Source organism: Colius striatus, chromosome W, assembly GCF_028858725.1.
Source record: "Colius striatus isolate bColStr4 chromosome W, bColStr4.1.hap1, whole genome shotgun sequence".
NCBI lineage: Eukaryota > Metazoa > Chordata > Aves > Coliiformes > Coliidae > Colius > Colius striatus.
Genome location: NC_084789.1, coordinates 10,549,237 through 10,565,872, shown reverse-complemented (window position 1 = coordinate 10,565,872; position 16,636 = coordinate 10,549,237). Strand labels below are relative to the sequence as shown.

Sequence of the window (16,636 nt, the reverse complement as noted above, 5' to 3'; positions counted from 1 at the left end):
AATATGTCATCGATGAACATCTTGTATTAGAAAGGAACATGGGATAACAAATAGGAAAGGGAAAAGTAGACAGATTGGTTTTCCACTTAATTTTTAGTACAAGATTTAGATTCATATTAAAATGATAACACTTAATATACTCTACTGCATACATGAAAGTCAAATAAAGAAGAAAATCAGTGAAGTTTCTGCATTCCAAATTTTCCTGCTGAAATATTCTCAGGGTGGCAGAAAAGATACTATACATAACTTAAAATTACTAGCCTGTAGACCCTGAAATGAAACCTGTACTAGCAAGTGATTATTTTTTTCTTATTATATTTGTTTAAAATAAAAGCTTTGTGATTTTCTATTCACAATTGTTCTGGTTTAGCAAGGAACAGCTTTTGCTTAGTAACAGGGGGAGCGGGTTGCAGTGAAGACCCGGTAAAAAGTTTGCAGACTCTCCCCCGGCTCCTGGGTTCAGACCCACCTCCGGCCCGGCTGGGCCAATCTGGCGCCTCTGCGATCACTATTTAGGGGACGGGAATTTGAAATGCGAGGAGGGAGGTATAAGAGTGATACAAGATGGAGGCGACCACGCGGACCCTTCAGCCAGAGAAGGAGGAAGGAAGGAGAAGCAATAGACCAGAGACTCCTCTGCAAACCGTGGCGAGAATGCAAGCTGTGCCCCTGCAACCTATGGAGATCCATGGCAGGACCGAGAGTTACCAGCAGCTCCATGTGAGCCGGACGGGCGAGGGACTGTGTGGGGAGACGGCCATGGCCCAGGCCGTGTTGGGAGAGCCTGCACGTCGCAGAGCAGCCCCACATGAGAGGCAAAGAGGAGCCGCAGCCTTTGGAATAAGTGCGCTTCGGAGCAGCCTGTTGTAAGAAACTATGAACTAAGGTATTGTTTATTGAGATTTATGTTAAGCTCAATGTAAAGGTTAGACAACAAAAGACAGGAAAATTGCTTATGCGAACAGCTGCTGGACATCACTTGTGTGAGATAAGATAACCGTAATTGCCTTCACATACCAATACCACCTGTGCAAGCAGAAGAGATACTGCTCAAAGATAACTACAGGATGTTCTGAGGAACAAAGGAGGAAGACTCCTTACTCAACAACCACGGGAAGGCAGAAAACGACCCCCTTCACAGCAACTGAAGCATGCGCAGAGTACCTACAGTGCTTCACGGCCACGGACTAAAATGTATAAAAAAGGGACTGTTTGAACTGATCAGCACGGCAGTTGGCGGAGCGCAGACTCCCCTGCCGTCCAGCGCTGTCTTTGCTCTTATTCTACTTGCTACAATTAATAAAATTATAATTGGATTATGATCCATTGTGGTCTCAATTTATGACAATTTCTTGGTGCCGTGACTTGGATAAGGAACGGTGAGCTTCAGTCCTCCGGGGAGGCGCCCCGCGGCAATCCGCGGCCCCGCGACTGACAGCCTACCTCAACCTTACCGACGAACCTAAATTCTAGAATAATGAGCAAAGGAGAAACCGGTAAAATCCCATAAAAATTCTGTGCACGGGAGTCCGGACGAAGACGCAGGACGCGTAAGTATATTGCGAATTGGTTCGCGGGTTTTTCCGTTCGGGCGGGATTGGGTTTCCTGGATTATAGTGACTGAGAGGTTCGATACACTGAACCAAGTGAGTGTGGACCCTTAAGTACTGCGTTTCCCATCTCCCGCGAGGGACTGGGCCAGGAACAAGGGGAGTGAGTGAGTGTGTGTTTGTGGATAATCCAGAAGATGGGGGCGAAGGGCAGCAAGCCTTCGACTCCCATGGGAAGGGTACCCACTGTACCTAAGAATACCCCTCTGGCATATATCTTAGATAATTGGAGATATTTCCCTGGAACCCTAGGGAAAGATAAGCAAAAAATGATAGAATATTGTACTAAGATATGGGGAGGGAAGAAGATTTCTAAAAATGTCTTTTGGCCAGTCTATGGGTCAGAAGAAGATTGGATAAGACAACAATTAAATCTCTGGGTTAATAATAAAAAAACCCCTTAACCCGGAAGAAAGTCAATATGCGGAAGTGTGGCTAAAAAGACCGGGGGCTAGACTTTACCTCCTGCTCCCACAGCCCCTCCAGAGGTCACCGGGGCGTCCACTCCCCCACTGGAGTTGGAACGAGAGTCTCCCCCTCCTCCTTTTGGGACCAAACCTTTATACTCGGGATGAAATGCAATCTATCCTTGGTCAATTATTTACTACCGAGGAAAGAGACATGATTAAGACGAGCAGGAATGAGATTGTGGGATGCTCAACATGCCCAGGGACCTAAAGCAAATATTAAATGGCCACTCCAAAGACCTAATTGGGATAATCAGGATCCGGTGCATAGAACTCATATGCAGGACCTGAGAACTATAGTAATTCAGGGGATTAGAGAAGCAGTACCCCGTGGCCAGAATATCAATAAAGCATTTAATAAAATGCAAAAGAAAGATGAAAGCCCTACTGAGTGGCTGGAACAGCTGAGGAAAGCCCTTCAGCTGTATTCTGGGGTAAATCCAGACGACCCTTTAGGGCAAGCGCTCCTCAAAACTCAGTTTGTGGCAAAATCATGGGAAGATATCAGAAAGAAGGTTGAAAAGTTAGAAGACTGGCAGAGTAGAGGGTTGGATGAATTATTGAGGGAAGCTCAGAAAGTATGTAAGGCGAGAAGAAGAGAGCAGCAAGCGACAAGTAAAAATGATGGTAGCGGCAGTCAGAGAGGATCGCAAAGAGCGGAATGGTGAACACAGATCTGCTGGAACGAAACAAGGGAACATAGTAGTAAAGAAGGAACAGAGATGTTGTTTTTATTGTGGAAAGAAGGGACATATAAAGAAGAATTGCAGAGAAAGGATCAGGGATGAGGAAATATTGAAAGCGGAATAGGAGAGTCAGGGGCTCTATATTTTAGGGGACTGGAGTCATCATGAGCCCTTGATAAAATTAAAAATAGGTCCCCATAAACTAGAGTTCACCTTTTTAGTAGACACTGGGGCTGAGAAATCGACTATTAGGCAAATACCTGAGGGATGTAAAGTTTCCCCTGAAAAAGTACAAGTAATTGGGGCAAAAGGAGAACCCTTTAAAGTAAGTAAAATCAAAAATGTGGTATTCGAAACTGAAAATAAATTTGGAATGGGTGAACTCTTGCTCGTCCCTGAAGCAGAATTTAATCTGCTAGGACGAGATTTAATTGTTGAATTGCAATTAGAAATTAAAGTAAAGAATCAAGAGCTAACAGTGTCTGCTTATCCTTTGACCGTGGATGATCAAAAACAAATTAACCCCGATGTCTGGTACTCTCCGGACACAATTAGTAGACTGGAAATCCCACCGATTAAAATCCAAATTTCTGAACCCCACATACCTGTGAGGGTAAAGCAATATCCCATATCCCTAGAAGGACGGAGAGGATTAAAACCAGAAATTGATCGATTATTAACACAAGGAATTTTAGAGCCTTGTATGTCACCCTTTAACACCCCCATTCTGCCTGTAAAGAAACCTAATGGGAAATATTGGCTCGTACATGATTTAAGGGAAATAAACAAAAGAACTATCACCCGGTTCCCTGTAGTAGCAAATCCATACACACTGCTAAGCAAGCTAGGACCCCATAACTCCTGGTATAGTGTGGTTGATTTAAAGGATGCCTTTTGGGCCTGTCCACTGGCAGAAGAATGCCGTGATTATTTTGCCTTTGAATGGGAAGACATAGAAACAGGCCGTAGACAGCAATTGAGATGGACCGTGCTCCCCCAAGGGTTCACTGAGTCCCCTAATCTGTTTGGACAGGCCCTGGAAGAGCTCTTAAAGGAATATCAGGTACAAACAGGAAACTTGCTGTTACAATATGTAGATGATCTGCTCATAGCAGGGAATAATAAGGAAGATGTAAGAAAAGAAAGCATTCGACTCCTAAACTTTCTTGCACAAAAGGGACTACGGGTAACACGAGAAAAGTTACAATTTGTGGAGGAAAAAGTGAAATATTTGGGACATTATTTGTTTAACAGAAAAAAGATATTGGATCCAGAGCGCATTAAAGGGATTCTGGAATTATCTATGCCTGTCACTAAGAGGCAAATTCGGCAGGCATTAGGGCTATTTGGGTATTGTAGGCAATGGATAGAGAACTATAGCTTTAAAGTTAAATTCTTATATGAACAACTGTCTAAAGACAGAATACCCAAATGGACCCCTCAGGATCAAGAGCAGTTTGCCAGTCTCAAAAGGGAGCTAAGTCAAGCACCAGTTTTAAGCCTACCAGATTTAAAGCGGCCATTCCATTTATTTGTTAACATACATGAAGGAACGGCATTCGGAGTATTAACTCAGGAATGGGCCGGACAAAAGAAACCGGTGGCATACCTATCAAAGCTGTTAGACCCTGTGAGCAGGGGTTGGCCGAGCTGCTTACAAATCATTGTTGCAGCTGTCTTATTACTTGAAGAAACAAATCGCATTACCTTTAATGGAGAAGTTGTCTTATATGTGCCTCATAACATCAGGGGAGTGTTGCAAAAAAAAAAAAGCAGAAAAATGGCTTACAGATAGCCGATTATTAAAGTATGAGGGGATACTTATAGAATCCCCTAAACTATCTTTAAAAAACTATTGGGGCAGTTAATCCTGCTGAATTTTTGTACCCAGGAGAAGATAATGAACTGTTACACAATTGTTTTCAAACAATTGAACAGCGGCAACTACATATTGCCAGATGGGAGAGAAGTTTTGCCAAAGGGCATAGCACTTGAAATATTTTCAAAAATACACAGTAAAACACACTGGGGAACCCAGGCGTTAGTTGATCATTTCAATCGACAATTTGCATGTATAGGTGTATATAACATAGCAAAAACGGTCACAGCAGCCTGCGAGACCTGTCAAAAGGTTAATCGAAATAACATGAGACAAAAACCCCTTGGAGGACGTTCCCCAGCATACAGACCCTTCTGACACATACAAGTGGATTTTACTGAACTACCTAGGGTTGGACGTTACAAATATTTATTAGTAATGGTGGATCATTTAACACATTATGTAGAGGCTTTACCTACCTCCAAGGCAACTGCTAACCAAGTTACTTGAACACATTATACCTCGATATGGAGTACCTGATGTAATCAATTCGGACAGAGGAACACACTTTGTGTCAAAAATTGTTAGAGATCTAACAGAAAACTTGGGTATTAAGTGGGAATACCATACACCATGGCATCCACAAAGTTCGGGAAAGGTTGAAAGGATGAATGGGGAAATCAAAACTACCTTGACTAAATTAATGATAGAAACCAAATTATCATGGATTAAGTGCCTACCCATGGCACTATTAATTCTCAGAACCAGGCCCCGAGCAGATGTGGGAATATCAGCATTTGAAATGGTGTATGGAATGTCATATAGAATTGAAAGTCCACAAACAAATGTTTTAATTCGAGATCGTGTAATTAATGAATATGTTTCGCAATTAGCAGCACATTGTAACAAGCTCTGGGAACATGGACTGATTGTGCAACGACCCCCGTTGGACTTAAAAATTCACAATGTTAAACCTGGGGATTGGATATTGATTAAAGTGTGGAAGGAAGAAACCCTAAAGCCCAATTGGGAGGGACCTTATCTTGTTTTGCTTACAACAGAAACAGCTGTCCGGACTGCTGAGCGTGGATGGACTCATGCCAGTTGCATTAAAGGTCCAGTGATGAGACCCCACTGGAAAGTAATCAGTACTCCAGGTGACACCAAGATAACCCTGAAAAGATAACGTAATGACAAAGACTTTATTTGATTATTTAAGACTTTATTTGATTATTTTGTTGCGTTACCTTTTGGTATAAAGTGTGTATTGTTGTTTACATTTGCAATAATTATTTCTTTGTTTATCTATTATATATGGAAGCGTACAAAGTGTGCTGAAGTAAATTACTAAACTTATGCAACTATCGAATATAGAGGATATACTGATGTAAATAATATATGCACTCAGAGTATATGAATTGGGCTTAATGATTTGAATTATAATCTTTGAACTGTAATCGTTATCCATTTACTTGTTTTAGGAGTAAGGTATGCCAGGATAAATGGTGGACACACTGTGAATGTGGATACCCTCCAATAGGAGTTTGCACACAGTGTTGGAGAATCCAAAGAACTCTCACTGAGTGAAAATTAAAACAATTCCAACGAACCAGTCCCCTTTGTAGCTGAAATTTTGGCTATAAAGTGTAAAAGGGAAGTGCTAACTGTGTTTTGCTTTGTCCCATTAATTAAAGCTGCGAAGTGGGAAGCCTATGTAAACAGGCAGAAAGCCCGAAACAGCTGTTCTCCTGAAGAATTCCCTTGCTGCCGAGAAGATGGTATACGAGTCAACGGGCGAGGCAGAGGAGGAACAAACTGTGGAGAAAAGAACCAAAACAATGGGACGCAAAAGCAACCATGGTTGAACTTCCCTAGGACTGGTAAGATTGTACTTAAATTGGTAAAATTGACAAATACCGTTTTTCCTGGTATACCGGTAGTTTTGTTATTGATATTAACTCAAGCAAATGGGAACCCCCATGAGCCAATGCTCTGGAAACTATATAACTTACAAGAAAGTAAACTTATACAAAGTCAAAATAGTAAAGAAGGAAATTGGAATTTTACAGTGACTGAATACATACGGGGATGTCTTGAAGGAAGTGCCGGAGTTTGTAAAGCATGGTATATATGTCCAGCCTCAAACCCTGGAAAGAGCTATTGTAATTACCCGGGACATTATTATTGTGGATATTGGGGTTGTGAGACAATAGCTTCAGAGTGGAAAACAACAGGAGATAAATATGAAAATTGGTTTAACGTTTCACCCTGGCTAACCACTTTATTGTCTGCTTTAGCAGGACCACTTATTATGTTGATTCTGGGGCTTATATTTGGACCATGCATATTACGCTATATTTTACATTTTATTAAGGAGCGGTTTGACATAGCTAAACTACTCATTCTAACTACGAGGCCTGAGACAAATTATAAAAGTGTATCTACTAATGAAGATGAAGATGATGAAGATTGTTGTGAATGCGTTATGCCACGTGAAAACTATGATTGTAATTGTAAGGTATTATCTTGTGAGTGTTATGGTAAATGTTGGGATTGTGGAAAAAGGTTTGCTTGCAGTGCCGAAAATGAAAATAGCGTCTAATAAACAATAATAGGATAAAAGAAAAAGGGGGGATTGTAAGAAACTATGAACTAAGGTATTGTTTATTGAGATTTATGTTAAGCTCAATGTAAAGGTTAGACAACAAAAGACAGGAAAATTGCTTATGCGAACAGCTGCAGGACATCACTTGTGTGAGATAAGATAACCGTAATTGCCTTCACATACCAATACCACCTGTGCAAGCAGAAGAGATACTGCTCAAAGGTAACTACAGGATGTTCTGAGGAACAAAGGAGGAAGACTCCTTACTCAACAACCACCGGAAGGCAGAAAACGACCCCCTTCACAGCAACTGAAGCATGCGCAGAGTACCTACAGTGCTTCACGGCCACGGACTAAAATGTATAAAAAAGGGACTGTTTGAACTGATCAGCACGGCAGTTGGCGGAGCGCAGACTCCCCTGCCGTCCAGCGCTGTCTTTGCTCTTATTCTACTTGCTACAATTAATAAAATTATAATTGGATTATGATCCATTGTGGTCTCAATTTATGACACCGTGCAGGTCTGCCATGCGTGTGAGTTACCCCACGGACTTTCAGGGAGGACTGGTGTGGAGTTCACCCGTCCTGAGGAGGGACAAACGGCAGAAGCTATCGGGAACAGACTAACTGAAACCCCCACTGCCTGCCCCCCCGAACCGTTCAGGGGGGGACAGGGTAAAACCACCGGGATCAGGGCTCTGAGCCCGGGAAGAGGGGAGGTGTGGCAAGAAGGTGTTCTTAAAAAGGCTGGTTGGACTCTTCATTGATGTATTACTCTGTGTTGTTGGTTATGTTTTGGGGGTATGTTTTAGTTGATGTTGCATTAAATTATTTTTCTGTTTTCTTCCCCAAACCGAGTAGCCTGGTCTGTTTTGTCCTGAACCTTAAGCGGCAATTAAGCTCTCCCTGCCCTTGAGCAATTCTCAGCCACTTAGGTACTCGAGGCTAATCGTGGTCTTTCTTCCCTGATGGGCCTAAACCAGGACAACAATGTATACTGAAGAGCTAAAAAGGTTATACTGGAATAACTATTAGCTTTTTCACAGGAAAGCTGCAGTCATCATATGGCCTTGCTGTAGTGAGCAGCTGTCTTTCTGTGCTATGTTTCACTCATCAAAAGTGCAAGAGAACAAGAATGTACAAGCAACAAAGACCAAAAATCTCTCCTAGTGAATCTGTTTTCACAGCTGGAGAGAGTGCTTACTATTCTATATACAGCATCACTGGCTTAGGAACTCAAGTGGGCAGTGTTAAATTGCACAGGAAAGCAATTTAAGCAAATGACTAATCTAAACCCTTCAGTTTAATTCCTACATTGATCTTTTTAAAAGTGGCTTAAAAACATAAAACATGAATCCCTCTCCAATTATAACAAAAAAACCCTAGAATATTAATTTGTCATGTTAAATTAAATCAAGGCAAACAACAAGACAGTTTACTAAGTTTTGTCAAGACACTTGTATAGTTGCTTGATCACGACTTGTGCACAAAAACAATGTTTTTAATTTCCAGAAGGAAAAAAAAAATACTAAAACAAAGATTTTTTTTTTTGCCCCCTAACTTCTTGGTGCCTTATCTAAGTCAGTATCTTGACTGCAATTATCGTTAGGCTTCTATAGTCTTAGTTACTATTGCATTACAGTGCACATTTTAAAATCATGTAGAGGTACACACATGTCCAGTGTACTTCGAAGGGGTCCAAGTCTCTGTTTTTAAAAACAGAGTGTATGAAGAATTCTTCATGCAGCAAGGTCTCAGCCAACTAAATTAAACACAAACACTCAATTTGTCATTTGAATATTCTGATTTTTAAAAATCTTTACATCTGATGTAACACTGCATTAAGAAACATGTGTGACATTAAGATCTCAAAAATACTATACTGGATGTAATCATAACTGAGAACAAAGTTACATTAGATTAGAAACAGAGATAATTCGTGGCTTGCTCCAGAGAATTGCAGAATATTCTAGCATTAACAATGGAAGTGCTTCAGTTGCCCCAAGTCTAGAATCCTTTGTCAATTCTGTGGTTTACTAGCATAGCACACTCAGCATCATACTTACTGTGGTGCTGGCTGTCATAAGACCAGAGGTGCCATGACCCTCTTTACCAACAACCTAGTTTTTTTCTTCAGGACCATGGGTGACAAGTATTCTCCTTTTATCTGGTCTGATTTTAAACAGGCATCCCTGCCCTTGAGGAATGCACTCTACAATATTTCTGACTCATTCCTACCATTGTTATGCAGTTCTAAATTCAATCCATCCTCTGTGGGGCTAATTTCTTCTGTTGGTGGCTGAACAGGGTAGGACATACTCCTTTCTAGCCATATTTGAGGATACCTGACCAATCCATCCCCTTTTGTTCCAGTAAAACTAAAGTTATATTTGTCTCCTGCACCTGTACCACTTGTCTGCAGCTGCTGTAACTGGAGAACAAAGAACTTTTTCCCCAAATTTGCTGACATATCTGGAACATGTTGCAAAGACCAGCGCCAGGGTTCAGGGGTGGGAGCATTATTTTGAGCCTCAGTACCAAAGGGCAGCAGAGTCACCTGAGGCACGTCTGCACTTGAAGCCCGATGCTGAATCCTCACACCACTTATGTTTAATCCTGAAACTGCTTCATTTGCCTCATCTTCTTGGGTAGTTGATGAAGCATCCTCACTCTGGTTATTAGAAGGGATAGTACAAAATATTCTATGATTACAGCAAATAGTTCCATTAATCCGTTGCCTTAACTCTTCAGTCAGGCTGGGTGAAGAATTTTCAGGAGTCACCTCTGGACTACTCAGAGAAGAAGAATAATTTTCAATGTGGGATGCATAATGCTCCCTTGGGTCTGAGAATTTACAAGGAAGTGTCTCCTCAGGAGATTCCAGGGTTGTGCACCCATCTGCAATCATTCACAGCCTTGCACTGAAGAGAGATCTGCATTGATGAGCTTCTTGTTGGACGCCCATCAATACTGTTCAGCAGCTGGGGAATAAACACGGATGTGTTCCTTTTTAAGGAGCGCATTTCTTGCAAATTGCCGCTGCCACCACCACCATAATCTGTTCCATGTCGGGAGAAAGTGCAAGGACTGTTTCTTCTTGGCAAAGTGTGCAATGCCACAAAAAAAGTAATCTTCTCTCTCCTTCCTGGTCAAGGATCTCTGACTCAGGGGCTCTGTTGCTTTTCCCAGAGTCAAAATGAAACCACAGCCGATGGACCATGGTTTTACAGAGAGAAGAAAAGGAGAGGGAGAACAGCAACAAGTCAGACACTGCCAGAATTTAAAAACCAAAGACATAAACTCCAAGAAAAAGTGTCCTATCTGCCAAACTGTTAGCGCTGCAGCCCTAATACCAACAGCAGAAATAGCCCAAGTGGCAAGCAGCATTCCAGACATGATTGGGTAGGTGCAATCAGTGCTCCTAGAAACAGTGACATAGGGTAGGATGGTGGGAGTCACGTGGCCTGGTTCCCCCTCTCCAATGTAAGCCAGTGAGGGGTTTGTTTTTTCAGGTTGGTGTTTTTTCAGCAAGAGCCTGAAACAGCACCTTCACAGCTGTTCCTTTTCCATCAGAGAGAACTGGCCCCAGTGGGAGAGCTCTCACAGCTAAGGCGGCAAACACACTCAGCACTGCTATAAATCTAAACCACGTCACAAGACACATTTGTATAAAGCACACACACACAAGTTTAACTACAAAACCACTTCAACTTAGTGTTAAAAGCTTGAGTCCACTCCACATGCAAATGAGAACAAATATTTCAAGCTTATTACTTTGGTCTGTGCTACAGCATTAGGCTATCATTACAGAACATGAATAAATATAGCAAGGTTACACTTTCAATTTAAACTGTGCTCATAAAATGACTAAGCAACACACTTTCCTTTAAAAAGCCACAACTTCTACACATTGTCTCTACAAACACAATATAACCTACACTACCCTGTGTAGTTCCTTTTAATAATTTAAAATTACAACAAAGCAATTGTACATATGGCAAAGATTTCTCACACAATAAAAATCAGCAAATGGTCAACATGGCAGGAGACATTTCTTTTTCAGGTTTACCAGGCAGTAAAGATGAGGGAAAACTGGAGAGAAGTGCTGCATGTAATTTTGTACCAATTTGTCTTAAACACCATACAGAAACTCTGCCCATTGCTGGCCAGCCTCCAGTGAGAAAGTTAGCAATATTACTACAAGTGTGATTGTCAGCATGTAATACAGTTATGGTCTCTGAGAGTCAAAAGATCTCAGAAGAGGAACAGACAAGATACACGAAAACATAAACCAAACACCCTAAATCTGCTCTATTACAATGCAGAAACTCAGCGGTCTGAGGATACTCACATTTGAAGCATGCTCACAGCAGCACTTGTTAGCACACACTAGAAAAGAAATTCCGTTTAGCAAGAAGCGTAGCTGCATTTCAATACACGGACATTTGCTCCCTAGAACCTGAAAGCCTAAGTTTTGTTAGCAGCTCTGAACTTTTGTAAGGGGGGGAGGGGGGTGTCAATATTCTATCTGGAGATTTAAACCACTGTTTGAAGGTAGTTTGTTTTTAACAGACAGAAAACGACCAATTGCAAGAGAAATGGAAGCTTAAAATGATAAAGCTGCCAACAGAACAATCTCCTATTGTTTGAAGTGGACTATGAGCCAATAAGAAGAAAAACATGAATAGCTTCCACACAGCTACAGTACTGTAGATTGCATTGTGGAATAATTTATTTAAATTTATTTTTTTCAGATAAAGCACATTATTCAAGGACAGAGTCTCTCTTTGCACCAAAGATTATGTTTGAATCATCTATTCTCTATTTGATGGAGGGATAGAAAGGAAAGGACACTCCGCAAAGACAGAAAGTGCTTTGATAATTTATGAACATGAAGACGAAACAAAGTTCTTGCAATAAAAACCATGCAAGTATTGACAAGTATATTTCAGAGTAAAGCCAAAATAATCAATTTGCTGTCTCCTCATTGTGCAAGCACAATCTGATTTAAATCTACTACTCTAAAAAAAAAAAATGCAATGCACTTGCTTTGTCAACAGCTGAAACACCTTCTGAAAGAGAAGCAGTGGCTCCTAAACCAGAGGTTGTTGCCTTTGCAAGAACGTTATGAGCCCAAGGGCAGACTGTCTACAAAAGTAGGACTACAGGAAGAACAGAAAACATCTCAACAGTAAAGAAGGAATAAAACTCCCTGTATAGGGTCAGCACTGCATGCAGAAACTTTAAAATCTTAAGATATCTGTCTGAAATGAGTATATCAAAACTGTCACTTCTCAGCTGTCACTATAGAATGTTTTTTCCAAATTGCCAGCCAGTCACCGTTGCACAAGGACATCCCCGTGCTTGCCACTTCCCTCTGTGGGCCTCTCCTACCAGTCCTGCTGTGGCCTCTACACCAACAAAAATGTACTCCAACCATGTTCAAGGTACACACAAGCCATGCAATAATGTCAACCCAGTCCCGAGCCCAGGCTTACATACTCTGCCTGACACTAATGGTCACAGGATTTCTGCTCCAGTGTTGTTTGCATCAGCTGGATGGAAGATCACCTTAAAGCTGTGAAGAAGTGATCAATGATCTCCTTTAAGTTCAAAGGGTCTGGAGAACAAAACTTATGAGGAACAGCTGAAGGAGCTGGGGATGTTTAGCCTAGAGGAGGCTGAGAAGAGATATGATCTCTCTCCTGAAAGGAGTTGTAGCAAGGTGAAGGCTGATCTCTCCAGTAATGAATGACAGGACAAAAAGAAATGGCCTCAAGTTGTGCCAGGGGAGGTTTAGATTGGACATTAGGAAGAACTTTTTCACCAAGAGGGTTGTTAAACATTGGAATGGGCTGCCCAGGGAGGTGGTGGAGTCACCGTCCCTGGAGATATTTAAAAGACACATAGATGACGTTCTGAGGGATATGGTTTAGTGATGGGCTTGCAGTGTGACATTAGTGGTTTTTCTTGATCTTAAATGTCTTTTCCAACCATAATGATTCTATGAAAAAGTACAGGACGGTTTGAATAGTGCAAGTGGTCATTATGATCATTTTATGTCAATAAGTGTGCTCACAGTCAGTGCACTCTAAATACACACACAGTCACAGATTTATCAATTTACATCCTTCTAAAGGAGGATATATAATCATTTGGCTATAAATCCTCTTTTTGTCCAGAATATTATAGCTTGTTTTTTCTTTGCTCTATATTTAACAGGAAGTCAGAGGAAAAGCATATATTTTTTTGAAAACAGACATTTCTATACTGTTTTGAGTTTGGTTTTTTTGGTTTTTTTTAATAAAAGGATCTTCACCACATTGATCCTAATTTTCACAAAGCAAACAAGTTTGGTAGAGACTGTACTGCATCTAACCAAGAAAATGTTAATACATGATCTCCTGCACAAAAAGGTGGCATTACAATTTTCAAAACACAAATATCCAAAAGAGTCATTGTCCCAGTATGCCACTGCACTGGCTCATTTAACTTAATATGTTCACAGTGACAGTGTCACTTATTCCATGTATGTCTGCATGAAAACCTTATCTACTTAATCATAATAAAAGCAAGAAGCAGTAAGATGTTGGAAGACTCTAGAATAGTTACTGCATCAGACAAATGAAGTTCAAGACTAAAAACACTAACAATATGCTGGGCATTATGAGGTAGAGAACTGAAAAAGTAACAGAAAGCATTATTTTACCATTACTTTAAACACATCTTGGGTACAAGGTGCAGCTCTAGTAACCACATCCCCAAAAAGGATGCAGAAGTATTAAAAGGTACAGGAAAGAGATAATAAAATGATCACCATCAGAATACTGGGTTAGGGAGGACCATTTTGGTCTGATCCAGAAGAGTACTACTCCTGTGTTTAACGCTGTATTGGTCCCAAAACAGGATACTATTATATGCTTCTATCTGCATTTATTAGTAGATTTACTTAAACAACAGACAAAAATACACCTTTAAGATGTGCTATATTTTTATCAGCTGTTATATCATCTGCATTACACAGAGCCTTGTGATTAGTAAAACACAATCAATACAAGCACTCACCAATCTGTTTTCATCAAACACTTCAAACAGGAGATGATGATTGGTTGGGTTTACCTATGAGAAAATTCAAACAATGTTACTTTAGGTTCATTAGCTTGATGGTAACAGTACATGGGTACTGTATGAACATGAGTTCATACAGTGATTAAACCAAAGCAAACAGAGCAGTAGTAACAGGCTTTATGCAAATCTTCAGTATTACTTAAACTGGAACACTAAAACACTTTGTTTCTAAACCCTAATGCAACTAGAAATAGCCCAGCAGTTGACATTAAAAGCTCTCATTGACTGTGTTCAAGGCAAAAGAGTTCCATCATTTCTCTCTCTATAGAAAGCTCCGAGGAGGTAAGACACAGCTGCCGCATACCACCAACCTGCATCCAACCACACCATACAGCCAAGAGGAATTTGAGGATGACATCTCTGGGCAAACCAGGCTATTTCTCTCTTATGTCATCCCTGAAAGGTGCTGCACCCAGGAAAGACTGCCTAAAGCACACCTGCAAAGCTTACTTGGTCTCAGGAAAGGTGGCCTGGATGAAGTGAGAAGCTCTGTGTTTTGGAAACAAGTCCCAGGTGGACAGACTACCAGGGATCGCAGGGTTTTTTTAATTATACAGGTTCTACAGCTGCAAAGATAAACTCAATTGTAGGAAGCAAGAGTTCATCAAATTCTGAAAGAAATACAGTAAATCATCTATATTTCAGACTATCACTTTCCATTTCTAACCCATTTATTACACATGCCTGTGGAAAACCTAACAGAAGTCTTTCCAACACTCGAAAACAGAAAATATATCTTCAGGAAATTGTTTACGTTTAAGTAAATTTAAGACAACATTTAAAAGGAAAAAACAACCATGCAAAAAATAACTGTCAGGAAGACAAACCAGCCACTATTAAACAAGAAAAAAGTTCTATTGAACTTGATCCACTTAATGTATTTTTTCATAAAAACTTTGTAAGCCAGGTTATAATATCCAACTTCAAGAAAATCTTAAAAAAATATTCCACAACGGACTGATGATTCTGTGGGGGTGGCGATGGCCTTATCAATTTGCAGAAAGCCAGAGAATTGTGACACAAAAAATAGAGTAGGCATTACTTTCTGTATTCACATTATTGATTAGGATTTTCAAGATGTTTTAATAGAGCTTCTATGAATTATATCTGTCATTTAAGCAACACAAATGTTTGCATTTTTACGTATCGTCTTGTCTTGGGTTACCTTGAAGAACATCAGATAAAACTATAAGCATAAATATACATAACAAGCTTGCTTAATCCTAAGTAAATATATTCCACTTAAAGACACAAATTTGTTCCTTATAGTCTGTCTTACATCTCAACATTTTTGACACCAGTATTCATAAAGATGGGCTTCTGTAGGTGAGGTCATCCATTTCTGAATAACGCATGCAGATGGGATCGAATTTGGAAGAGCTTGAAATGTCTTCCAATAGAGAAAGAGTCTAAACCTTTCTTTCACTCCCCTATCCTCTGCAATGCTCATTATGGTAATCTCCATGTGATTTCTCCTCTATGGTGAATGCAAAAGCATGTGAACACTTCAGCATACAATGCTCTCTTGTTAGGCTAATGGCTTCCTAGTAAAATTACAGTACTAAAATTCCTCTGCATTCTTACAGGCAGGTAGCTTAAGTTATCCCATGGCAGAGCCACCTTTATAACAAAAGGTGTGCAAACATCAAAAACAGAATCACAGAATCTTAAGGGTTGGAAGGGACTTTGAAGGATCATGTAGTCCAACCCCCGAAGATCCTATAAGCAAGAGAATTAAGTTGCTAAGACTCCATAAGCAACATTCAATATGATATCTATTTTGAACAATCTACAGTGATATCTCTTCTCAAGCAGCTGTTTAAGAATAATTTTTTAAAACCACTGAAATCCTATCCAGTCTTCTTTTGTGAAAGCTACAGCTGCACTAAAGTTAAGCCCTTCTTTGGAAAAGTATTTTCAGCAATTAAATAACAACATTTTTATTGCCCTTCTCATTTCTATTATGTTGGTTTCAATAATCACTATTTTAATTCCTCCTTTACCATTTTCAAATATTATTTTTTTCCCGATAAAAAACACTCAGTTTTAGCTATAATGTGGTTTTCATTTTAGGTAAGGAAGATTAAAATGAAGCTATAAAAAACCATATCTTGACCTTTTTGGCAAATAAAAGCAAATTACTTTTTCTATTGTCCTTCTATTTTTTTTTTTTTTACTAGAACTTAAATTTCATAGAACTCTTAGAAATAACTGATTATTTACCACTGCAGTAACATTTTAAAACCACAGCAAACATGCTCTGCTAAAAATATATTTACAAGTAAAAAGAGTTTTTTGTCAGATGAATTAACTCAAAA

At 40.1% G+C, this 16,636-nt stretch overlaps 1 protein-coding gene across 1 annotated transcript in view; it reads right to left on the bottom strand.

The window, feature by feature from the left end:
* Positions 1-16,636, bottom strand: part of LOC133628488 (E3 ubiquitin-protein ligase NEDD4-like) — a 352,048-nt gene that overhangs the window by 165,983 nt on the left and 169,429 nt on the right. Inside the window, exon 5 of the mRNA XM_062016712.1 lies at positions 14,256-14,309. Coding sequence (XP_061872696.1) covers positions 14,256-14,309 — 54 coding nt within the window. The remainder of the gene's footprint in view (positions 1-14,255; positions 14,310-16,636) is intronic.